Source organism: Mustela putorius, unplaced genomic scaffold, assembly GCF_011764305.1.
Source record: "Mustela putorius furo isolate JIRA1106 unplaced genomic scaffold, ASM1176430v1.1 tig00000640_pilon_pilon_pilon, whole genome shotgun sequence".
Lineage (NCBI taxonomy): Eukaryota > Metazoa > Chordata > Mammalia > Carnivora > Mustelidae > Mustela > Mustela putorius.
Window position 1 is genome coordinate 2,857,635 of NW_025421432.1, and position 12,452 is coordinate 2,870,086.

The following is a 12,452-nucleotide window of genomic DNA, read 5'->3' on the forward strand; positions in this document are numbered from 1 at the left end:
TGTCTCAGCCTCTCCTGTTTCAAAATGGGTTTTTCTTATTTATCGGATGTATACCAGCAGCTCAGCTAGTTTGGATTTCTTTCAGAGCTCATGGTTCCATACCGAGCTGCACATTCAGCGTGTCCTTGGAGGAGGTGATTTCCGGAGTGTCCCCTGTAGCCATATTGAACTGGTACCCACTCTTGTATCTTCTCATTTTTTCTCCCTGGACGTGGTAATATCAAGAGATCTATGTCTTCCATTCTGTGGACTTGCCCTTTAGCCCTCTATTGATTTTTCCTTTTATATTTTTAAATTCATTTATCGGATTATTCAGATCCATAATTTGCAATGTTTTTCTTTGTTTGTTTGTTTGTTTGTTTCAATGACTTCTGTTCACTGAACTTCTCCTTTGGCACATGCATTGTTTCTGTGTTTATTGAGTTGTCTGTGGTCTCTTGAATTTCCCTGAAGTTTCTTCATTATATTGAATTCTTTGTCAGAGAACTAAGAAGTTGCCATTTTTTGGTGGTTAGTTCCTGAAAAATTATTGTGTTGCTTGACAGTACCATGTGTTTTGTGAGAAAAGAGTACTTATTGTTCATAGGTTTCTATGTATGAACGAGGTACTGTTCAGTAGCAACAATACTTCTTACAAAGGCCATTTTGTTTTCCAATTCCTCAAATATATTTTGAATAGTTACTATGCACTGAGCATTGCTAATTGTTCTTTCAGTTAGAATTGTGTCCCAACAAAGTCCACCCCCCCACACACACACACTTAAAGCCCATTCCCATCTTACAAGGATAAGGTGGCCTCCTTGGAAATAGGGTATGTCCAAGGATAGATGGCCTACACCAGAATTTAGGAGAGGAAGGAGTTCTCCATTCCACATATGAGAGAAGGAATGGCCCAACTTACTCCTTATCTTTGGTCTTCTTTTTAGAACTGGGACAGAATAAACTTTTGTTCTTCTGAGCCATCCAGTTGGTGGCACTTAGGCATAGCGGCCCTAGAAAATGCATACAGGATTCTGTATTCTAACGCGGACATATACGTATATATTTTCACGGACCCTGGAAAAAGCTCAACGTTTTGATCCATTTGGGAAGTCAGATGATGCCAAAGCTCGTTCAGCTCTAGGTCTATAGTTTGTATGTTTTGAACAGGATTATAATTATGACTAACGTGGGCCACTTTATTTACTAGTGAAACAAGACTCTGTCCCAGGACAGACATGTAAGGAACTTACCATATAACTGAGAGGGCCAGACATATACCATACCCACCCTTCAAAACAAGTGCAGTCACTATAAAAGGACTTTGTTCCAGGTGGTGACACTGGTCCAGGAATGATGCCTTACAAATTTCTTGTGAAGGAGAGGATATATTTGATTGGAAACACTTCAGGGCAGAGGCATGAGTGTCGGATCATTTGTATTTGAGAACTTAGAAGACTACAGACTTAAGGGGAAGGGCTTGGCAAGGTAACCATGTGGATAGAGCCCCAGAGGCAAAAAGCCCGTGAGAGTGGGCTATTAAAGACCCATGCTCTTGTCTATGCTAACATTTTGCAGCGGTGGCAAATGCCCTGGGCAAAGTTCTGACCTTGGAACCCTATTTTTCCAGGCTTTTAGAAAGGATGCAGCCTCCGAAGCTACAGAGAAGGCTTTCTACACATGGTATTTTCAGGACAGACAAGGTAAGAGGAAAACAAAAGAAACAACACAACAAGGCATCAAGTACTTCACCCCACCCTGAATATCTGCCCACTTATCGTCACTCACTCTCAAGACACTCATGCTTGAGACAGAAAGTTATATTTCGTTTGTTTTCACTGCTGCAAGTCCAATAGGAATAGCCAGAGCCTTTTAGAAGATTAGACCCTAGTTGGTGTTTTAGAGTGAGAAACTGAGGTAGAGAGTGATGAGCCTATGGGAAGAAAGATCACAAGGCAATGTGCCTAGACCTTAGAAACAGTGGTTCTGTGGCAAGGGCCCATCCCCTGTTTCTTTGGACGAAGCACAAAGACTGGAGAGGGGGAAGTAGAGCCCTAGATATGAGGAGAAAAGAGTAGTGCTTGGCTTCCCGCAGGTGATCTAAAAAGTGGCAACAAGCCCGATGGGGAAACTGATGAACCAAAATGGCATCCAGGAGAGTCTTAGTTAAAGGAGTATGAGGTCAAGCATACCAAGTCATGAACTGCCAGAGTAGTGTGGCAAGATAACCAAGGTTCCTGAGCACTCAAACGCCACCAAAGTTTCTGAATTGTTGGGCGCACCAAGGCACTCTCACAGAAATCAATCCTACTGGCTTGAGGGGAACGATGTTTCTGAATGTATGGGTGGATTTGATTGGCTAAGAGTTTGTTGTCTGTGTTGATCAGAGCTATGGGCCTGTCGTTCTCCATTAGTTTTGTTTTTGGTTTCGTTTTTGTTTTCACATTTTGTTTATCTAGATTTGGTACCAGAGTCATTCTAAGCTGGTAGAATGACTTTGAAATTTTTTTTTTTTTTTTTTTTTTTTTTTTTTCAATTTTCTGGAAGAGATGGAGAAGAATAGATATCAACTCCTTCAAAGTTTGATAGACGCCACCTTTGAAGACCTCTGGTTCTGGAGTTTTGTTGGGAGTGTTCTGATTACCGATTCCACATCCTGGTTGGTAGTTTTCTCAAAATCTTTCTTTTTTGCTGTTTCAGTGTTGGGCAGTTCCATGTTTCTACAAATTTATCCATTTCTTCTAGGTTACCCCGTTTCATAGCCTATAATTTCTATGATAGTCTTTCATTGTACTTACTTTTTCTGTGGTCTCAGTTATTGTTTCCTCTGTTTCTTTTCTCATTTTGATTCCCCCGCCCCTTGTTTTGAAAGTCTCGCTAAAGGCTTATCCAGGTTGGGGATCTTTTCAAGGAATCCCTTCCTACTTTCACAGATTCGTTGTATTGTTGTGCTTTTAGTCTCTGTTTTCTTTATTTCTGTTGTAGTCTACTATTTCCTTCGCCCTACAGGTGTTGGGTTTTTTCTTGTACTCGCTGCATTCGGAGGAAGATTTGGGTGTTCATGCGAGGTTTTTCTTGCTTCGTGAGGTAGGCCTGTGTTGCTCTCTAGCTTCCGTTTCGTGCAATGAGGGCTGCATCCCAAGGATTTTGGACCATTGTGTTTCCACATTTTCATTTGTCTCCATGTATGTTCTCGTTGCCCCTTTGAGTTATTGATGGCCCCATTCGGTCATTCAGTGTTACTGAAGCTCCCTGTAATGGTGTCCGTTCCATATTTTTTCCTGTGGTTGATGGCTAGTTTCATACAGTTTCTGTTAGAAAAGATGCTTGATACGACTTCAGTTGCCTTGATTTTTGTGCGACTAGTTTGTGGCCTCCCATGTGATGTGTTTTGGAGAATGTTCTATCAGTACTGGAAAAGAATGTGTATCTTCCTGTTTTAGGCCAAATGTTGGAATATATCTGTGAGAGCCATCTAGTCCAATATGTCCTTCAAAGCAACATTTTCCTCAAGGATTTTCTGTCTTGATGACCTATCCATGGATGGAACTGGGGTGTACAAGTCCCCTGCTCTTGAATACTCTGAAAAAGTTCTTTTTATTTATTTTTCAAAGATTTTATTTATTTAATTGACAGAGATCACAGGTAGGCAGGGAGACAGGCAGAGAGAGAGGGGGAATCAGGCTTCCCACTGAGCAGAGAGCCCGATGCGTGGCTCGATCCCAGGACCCTGGGATCATGACCTGATCCAAAGACAGAGACGTAACCCAATGAGCCACACAGGTGCCTCAAAAGCTCCTTGTTTTTAATAGCTGCTTTATGTATTGGGGGTCTCCCACATTGGGTGTAGAAATATTGGCAACTTTAATATGTTCTTGTTGATTATCTGCTTTGGGATTATATAGTGTCCTTCTTTGTCTCTTGTTTCAGTCTGTTTGAAAGTCGATTTTGGTTCTGCTTCAAGTATTTCTACCCTGGCTTTCTTTTTACTTCTCTGTACATGGCCAAAGTTCTTTCCAAACCTTCCCTTTAAATGTACATCTGCCTGTAGGTTTGAAATATGTCTTTTGTGTGTGTCATATAGACGGGTCTACTTTTTTCCACTCTGTCACTTTATGTCTCTTGATATTAGGGTTTGGCCCATTTACATTTAAAGTAATATTTGATCTCTCTTTCTGTGTCTATGTCTGTCTCCCTCTCTATCAATCTAACAATGTTTCTGTGTATTTTTTGCCACTTTTTTTTGTTTTGTTTTTAGGTTTCTGCACTGTTCTTCATTATTTCTTCTCTCGCTCTTTCTGTCATGGTTTGCTTGATTTCTTTAGGCTATACTGAGCTTCCTTCTTGTGTGTTTTTGCAGATGTGTTACCAGTTTTTGATTTGTAGTTACCATTCTGTTTATATAGAGCATCCTACGCATATAGCAGTCTATGGTGAGTTGATGACTGCTTAAGTGTGAATTGAATATTCACACTTGTCTCATCCATGGGTTAAGTATGGTGTGTGATACTTTACATCGTTTCAAGGTATGCTTCCCTTGACCAATTGTTAGAGATGTATTTTGTTTTATTACTTTTATGCTTCTCTCTTTTCTTCCTCCTACATATTCTCTTCTTTTCCCCTCAAAGAGTCTCCCTTAATGCTAATGGTACAGACGGTTTAGTGATCCTAATTCCTTCAACTTTTGTTTTAGAAATTCTCTCTCCCTTTCTCTTCTGAGTGACAGCCTTGTTGGACAGAGTGTTCTTGGCTGGATTTTGTTTCTTTGTGTCTGTTGTTTTGGTTTCATTTTTCTTCTTTGTGTACATCGACTGTATCATCTCACTCATTACAGACTGCAATGTTTCCACTACAAAGTCTGCGAAAACCCTTTTTCCTTTCTCCTTTTGATTTTTTGACCACTTTTTTATTAAGTTTTTAAATATTTTCAGTGTAACAGTATTCATTATTTTTGCAACACACCCAGTGCTCCATGCAATCCGTGCCCTCCAATACCCATCACCTGGATCCTGCAACCTCCCACCCCTTGCCCCTTCAAAATCCATAGATTGATTTTCAGAGTCCATAGTCACTCATGGTTCACCACCCCTTCCAATATCCCTCTCTTCCCTTCTCCTCTCCATCTCCCCTTGTCCTCCATGTTATTTGTTATGCTTCACAAATAAGTGATACGTTATGATAATTGACATTAACTGCTTGAATTATTTCATGCCACATGAAAAGTCTATTTATATGCTCCACAAATAATTGAAACCTTATGATAATTGACTTTTGATGCTTGACTTATTTCACGCCGCATAATCTCTTACATTCCTCTCCATGTTGCTACAAGAGTTGGGTATTTATCCTATATGATGGAGGCATCATACTCCATAGTGTATATGGCCCACATCTTCCTTATCCATTCGTCTGATGAAGGGTATCTTGGTTCTTTCCATAGCTTGGAAACCGTGGCCATTTGGAGTATAATCATTGGGGTAGAGATGGTCCTTCTTGTCACTACATCTGTATCCTTGGGGTAAATACCCAGTAGTTCAAGGAAGGGTAGTGAGAAGATCTATTTTTAATGTCTTGAGGAATCTCCACACTGTTAGCCAAAGTGGCTGAACCAAGTAGCATTCCCACCAAGATTGTAAGAGGGTTCCCCTTTTTCCACATCCACTCCAACACATGTTGTTTCCTGTCTTGCACATCTTGGCCAGTCTTAGTGGTGGAAGGTGGTATCTCACGGTGGTTTTGATTTGAATCTCCCTGATGGCTAGTGATGATGTACATGTTTTCATGTGTCTGATAACCATTTTTATGTCTTCTTGGAAGAAGTGTCTGTTCATATCTTCTGCCCATTTTTTGATATGATTGTCTTTTTTGTGCATATTGAGTTTCAGCAGTTCTTTATAGATCCTGGATATCGACCTTTTGTCAGACCTCTTATCAAAACAGACACATAGACCAGTGGAACAGAGTAGAGAGCCCAGATATGGACCCTAACTCTATGATAAATTAATCTTCGACAGAAAAAATATACATGGGAAAAAAGACAGTCTCTTCAATAAATGGTGCAAGGAAACTGGACAGCTATATGCAGAAGAATGAAACTCAGCCATTCCTTACCCCGTCCATAAATATAAACTCCAAATGGGTAAAATATCTCAACGTGAGACAGGCATCCATCAGAATCCTAGTGGAGAATATAGGCAAAACCTCTGCGATATCAGCCACAGCAACTTCTTTCAAGATATGTCTCCAAAGGAAAAGGAAACAAAAGCGAAGGTGAACTTTTGGGTCTAAATCAAGATGAAAAGCTTCTGCCCAGCAAAGGAAAGAGTCAAAGAAACAAAGAGGCAAACCACAGACTGGGAGAAGGTATTTGGAAAGGACAGGACAGACAAAAGGTTGATTTGCATGATCTTTTGCTGCTTTTAAAATGATTTCTTTTCACCCCCTTTTTGCCATTTGGATTACGAGGCATTTTGTGGTGGACTAGCTTGGGAAGATTTTGTTGGGGGCTCCTTGTGCATCCTGGATGTGGACTTTGGTTTCCTTCCCCAGATACAGGATTGTGTTAGCTATGACTCATGCAAATAAGTTTTCTGTCCCCTTCCCACTCTCTCTTCCTTAAGGCATCCCTGTAATACCCACGTTACTACACTTGATTTTGTTACTGAATTCTCCAATCGTATTTCATTTTTATCATAGTTTTCTACTCTACACTTCAGCGTGATTGTTTTCCGTCATTCTGCCTTTCGGATCACTGATCCTTCTGCTTGCTCTCATCTCCTGTGTGTTCTATGTAATGTGTTTTTGGCCCATTTCCCTGTATTTTAGGTTTAACAGATAGAGGAAAGAATAAGGGGGCAAGGAAATTTATACAGTCTGGAGATGAACAGATGAACCTCCCCCCGCTCCCCCTCCCCCACACCCTGCCATATACCTGACTGCATGGGAATGCAGGTTGCTGGTGGGTTCCAGGTGGTATGATGAGGGTGTGTTGTGACAACCGGATCCACAGTGACCATAACCTGTCCTGTGGTCGAGTAGTACCATGGAGCAGCTGCCAGGCTCTCTTGAGCATGGCTTTGAACTGACCTCTGGGAAGTTGGATGAGATGATGGCGAAGCTGCTGTCAAGTGACTCAAGTCCTCGGCTGATGTTCCACAGCCTCCAGTGGGAGACACTGCTGTTTCCGCCTGTCGTTGGTTTCTTGGTGTGCCCCCTCTTTCTATGCTGACTTGTCAGTCTGTTAGAAGTCACTCCTATGAGATCCATGAGAAGCAGCTGGCAGAAGCACTGGCTGCAGAGATCGAGGAGAAACGCACATCATTGACAATGTGTTTGTAGCTGAGAAGGAGCATGCAGCTATCGAATCATCTGCAGAAAAGGCCAAACTGGAGAAAGAGTCATTCGATATCCCCAGCCTTGCAGACTCTTACAGAAAGGCGAAGACGACCAACGTGATGCTGATGAAGGAACTCCATTCTCTGTGTCGAGGCCTGGAGGAAGAGAGAGCCAAAAGATCCCAGCAAGAAGAGCAGATGATGGAGATGCTCAAAGACCTAAAGGTCCTAGAAGACATGATGACTTTCATGAAATCACAGGGAGCTTTTCCAAACCTGCTTGGAGACCAAGAGCCAAGCCCTGCTGCTCCTTGGCCTGGGAGTGGGCCTGGGGCTTAAAGCGGTGCTGTTGCCTCCCCTCCACTCCGGCCTCCCACCTGCCAGGCTTTGTTCCTCCCCTTCAATGTCTATCTACGGGTCACGGTGGCCGGTGGGTGCAAGGTTTGTCCTCCCCGGAGTGAGTTCTTCCATCTTCACTGGCTAGACACAGCACACAGCTCCATCATGGTTGACTCCCCCACGGCGAAACACTATTGCCGGTCCTGGAACCACACTCAGCACTCTGGGACTTTCTTTGTCTTCCCAGAAGTGTGGACTTGCTTTCAGTAGTACCGAAAGACATACTTTCCTTAGAAGCAAATTATCTTTTACTCTGTTGCCTTAGATTTCTCAAGTTCTTAAATTGCCAAGGCTACTGATGGTAGTCTTTGATAGGGGAACTATTTCCTTTTTTATTTATTCTCTCTGTAATATTGTATTATAGTTTACAAATATATGTCATGTATCAATAAAGACTTGGAATTATTAACAGCAGTATTGTTTTGCTTCTGTTTTCCCAACATTGACCAGTCATATGTAAGGGAGTCACACCTCCCTCCAGTATGTACTGTTTTAATTTCAATCCAAATAGCGAACTTATAGCCTATCACCGGTGTCAGTTGGAGTGCTCAATGATTGATCCGTTGGGTAGAATACCCAGTTCTCATCACATCCCAAGCCCTCCTTAATGGCTATCACCCAAGGACCCATTCCCCTACCCCCTGCCTCTCCAGCAAAAAAATAAAGGTACCCTATGACCCTAGGTATTTACCCTAAAGATTCAAATGGAGCGATGCAATGTGACTCCTGCCCTCCAAGGTTCATAGCAGCCATGTCCCCAGTACCCAAACTGTGGAAACAGCCAAGATAACCACTGATGGCTCCACGGGTAAAGGTGATGTGGAGCCTGCCCGTGCAGGCCAGCTTAGACACACACACACACACACACACACACACACACTGGAATACTGCTTAGCCCTCAGAAAGGATGAATACTTACCATTTATATCAAGATGGATGGAACTGGAGGGTATTTTGCTAAGTGAAATAAGGAATCAGAGAAAGACAAGTATCATACTGTTTCACTCCTAAGTAAAACAATGCTGGGAGTATCGGGAATGGAGTGAAAACAGAATTGCAAGTGGTTCCAGAAGGAGAGAAACCGTAAGAGACTGCAACATGTAATGCATTTTGAATTGAGTTACTACATCTTCATCTTTGGTTCTTGTTTTCTACCTCTTGGGTGAGGGCCTTGTGTCCTCCACTCTTTTCTCTCAGATAGAGCGTTTTTGACCATTGCTTTAATTAGTGTAGCAGGCATATTGCTTATCTCTGCTTGATTTAGCTCTCTTGAAGGGATGTTGTCCTGTTCTTTGTTTTGGATACATTCCTCTATCTGTTGGTTTTCTCTAACTCTCTCTGTTTCCATGCTTTAAGCAAGTCAACTAGATTTCCTGTTCTTAAACGTTTTGACCATGTAGAAAGGAGTTCCTGTGTTGCTCTACAGTGGCATGTGCCCTGCTCAGGAGGCTGTGTTCATGTCACTTGAAGGCTGTCTCTAACTTGTGTTTTGAGAGCAATACTCTTGTGGCTGAGCAGCCTTTGCCCTCAGGCAAGTCCTGTGCAGTGGTTCTTTGGTTGGGGGCAGAGTTCAGTCCCACGTTGGTTAGTGGCCAGTCTGGGTCTCCCTTGGGCTCGATGTGAGCCAGACCAGGCGTTGGCCAAAGATACAGAAGCACCACACTGTAGGGCGGTTCTCTTGTGTTGTTCCCTGAAAAGCTTTCTTTAGTGGGAGGGGCCTGCTATCAGAGCAGATATCAGCTTCCAGCCCAGGGCTATGGTTGCAAATACTTCATATGTGTAGGTATCTTCTCATTTCCTTAGGTCAAGAGTCAAGAGTGTTGGACTGGCCCCTGTGATGGTTGTTTGAACACTGTCAGGCACTGTTTCAGAAGGGCTCTGGCCAAGAAGTATTGGTGGGGGCCGTTCCTCAGAAGCAAGGAAGGACTCCTAGTGCTAACAAGGTTGTGCAGATCTGTTGGGGATGCGACCTGTTTGACAGGGCTGGAGAGGATGACCTTGCAGGCAAGTAGCAGTGCAGGATAAGTGGTAGCAGCATGGCCCATTGTGGCATGTAACCTGCAGCCACAGAGAACTCCTCTTAGGCCCACACTGGGTTTGAAGGTGGGCCAGTTGGCAGAAGGGAGCCAGCTGGTTTAAGAGTACTGAGCTGATATCCACAGGCCTCTGGGTATCTCAGCTGATGGGCAGGGATGGGAAGTGGCACTAGTCACCTCCTTTGTTCCAGGAGAACCCACTCAACAATGCCATCCAGCACATGCTCTGGGATTAGTCCACAAATCTCCCTTTTGTGTACCTCCGTCGTTTACAAACCAGTGCTTCTCTGCTTTCCTCCTGAGGGCTGCTTATTTGATAGTCCCTTGAAGGGCAGGTGCACAGGTCTCAGTTTCCTCTTATCCTCCTTGCCCTCCCACAGCTGAGCCTACTGATGCCTAAAGTGCCAGGTATTCCCCGCCTAGAGAATGGAAGAGCTCACAGAATATGGCCCCTCTGGTTTGCAAAGCCAAATGTGATGGGGATCTGTCTTCCTTGTCTGGGATCCCCATGCCTGGATTGCCTCGTGTGACTGTCGGCTTTTCTCTACCCTCTTCATCCATGGCATCTCTCTCTCCCAAGCAAGTTGGACAGGTCCCTTTAGATCCTGATGGTATCTCTGACCTTTTTACTCTCCTGATCTAGCCTCTTTGGGGCATTTCGCTGTAAAGAGTCTGTTGGGCCAGTTTTGAGGTAATTTTCTGGGTTATTGACTCTGTTGTGGGTGCTGTGTAGATGGATCCATGGGACAGGGTGAGCTTAGGATCCTCCTACTCCACCATCTCCCTCGAAGCTGTTCTTCCATTCCCTGCAGCGTAATGTTGTGGACATCATCCACATTCGCTTTCAGAACTGGAGATTTACAGAGGTTGGTCTCTCCAATGGGAGTCTTAAAAGGTTGGGAACTGGATGTGGGATTCAAATCTTTCCCTGCTCAAGAAGACCTTGGCAGTTCCCATTTCTTCCTGAGTATGTGTCTCAGCTTCTACTGTTTCAAAATGGGTTTTTCTTATTTATCAGATGTATACCAGCATCTCAGCTAGTTTGGATTTCTTTCCTAGCTCATGTTTCCAAATGGAGCTGCACATTCAGCGTGACCTTGGAGGAGGTGATTTCTGGAGCGTCCCATGTTGCCGTCTTGAACTGGTACCCACTCTTTTACCTTCTCATTTTTTCTCTCTGGACGTGTTAATACCAAGAGATCTATATCTACCATTCTGGAGACTCACCCTTTTGCCTGCTTGAATTTCCCTATTATATTTTTTAATTCATTTAGTGGATTCTTCAGATCCAGAATTTGTCGTGTTTTTCTTTGTTTGTTTGTTTCAATGACTTCTGTTTACTGAACTTCTCCTTTTGCTCATGCATTGTTTCTGTGTTTATTGAGTTGTCTCTGGTCTCTTGAAATTCACTGAAGTTCCTTCATTATTTTGAATTCTTTGTCAGGCAACTAAGAGGTTGCCATTTATCAGTGGTTTGCTCCTGAAAAATTATTGTGTTGCTTGCTTGACAGTATCATGTTTCCTGTACTTATGTTGATAGGTTTCTATGTATAAACTGGTACTGTTCAGTAGCAACAGTAATTCCTATGAAGGCCATTTTGTTTTCCAATCTCTCAAATATATTTATAATAGTTACTGTGCACTAAATATTGTTAATTCTTTTTTCAGGTAGAATTTTTTCCCAAACAAGAGCCCACCGCCCCCCCCCCCCGATTGAAGTGCAAATCCCATCTTACAAGGGGAATGTGGCCTTACTTGGAAATAGAGTATTTGCAGATATGGACAAGTTAAGATGAGGTCAATAGGGTAGGGTCTGATTCCAAATGACTGTAGTCCTTCAATGAAGAGAGGAATTTGGACATGTGCACACACAGACACAGACACACACACATACACACACACACAGGAGCCAACGCCCCAAGTGAAGACAAAACAGACCAGGAGAAAGCCATGTGACAATAGATGCAGAGATTGGAGTAAAGGTGTTTCCAACCCAGCAAGTCCAAGGATAGATGGCCTTCACAAGAAGCTAGGAGAGGAAGGAGTTCTCCATTCCATATATGAGAGAAAGAATGGCCCAGTTGACTCCTTGTCTTTGGCCTTCTTTCCATAACTGGGAGAGAATAAACTCTTTTCTTCTGAGCCATCCAGTTGGTGGCACTTAGGCATAGCAGCCCTAGAAAATGCATACAGAATTCTGTATTCTAACACTGAAGTATAGGTATGTATTTTAATGGGCTCTGGAAAAAGCTCAACGATTTGATCAATTTGGGAAGTAAGATGATGCCGCAGCTCTTTCAGCTCTAGGTATATAGTTCCTATATTTAAAACAGGATTATAAGTATGACTTACATGGCACACTTTATTTACTAGTGAAACAGGACTCTGTCCCAGTAAAGACGTGTAAGGAACTTACAATATTACTGAGAGGCCAAGACATATACCATGCCTACCCCACAAAACAAGTCCAATCAATATAAAAGGATTTCTTCCATTTGGTGACTCTGGTACAGGCATGATGCCCTAATAATTTCTGGTGAAGGAGAGGCTATATTTGATTGGAAACACTTCAGGGCAGAGGCATGAGCTTAGGATCGTTTGGATTTGAGAGTTTTAAAGAGTAAAGACTTAAGGAGAAGGGCTTGCCTAGGTAATCATGTGGATAGAGCCCCAGAGGCAAAATGCCCGTGAGAGTGGGCTATTG

At 43.0% G+C, this 12,452-nt stretch overlaps 1 protein-coding gene across 4 annotated transcripts in view; it reads left to right on the forward strand.

The window, feature by feature from the left end:
* The window catches only part of LOC123392855, an 83,902-nt gene extending 80,639 nt beyond the window's left edge, over nt 1-3,263 (forward strand). For 2 of the 4 annotated variants that reach the window (XM_045082960.1, XM_045082961.1), the window contains exons 12-13: nt 1,610-1,682; nt 2,527-3,263. In XM_045082960.1, coding sequence (XP_044938895.1) covers nt 1,610-1,682; nt 2,527-2,741 — 288 coding nt within the window. In that variant the 3' untranslated portion in view covers nt 2,742-3,263. Of the gene's footprint in view, nt 1-1,189; nt 1,421-1,609; nt 1,683-2,526 lie in introns of those variants that run through there. The other 2 variants (XR_006607530.1, XM_045082962.1) reach the window with 2 other exon arrangements.
* Nucleotides 3,264-12,452: the final 9,189 nt, after the last annotated feature.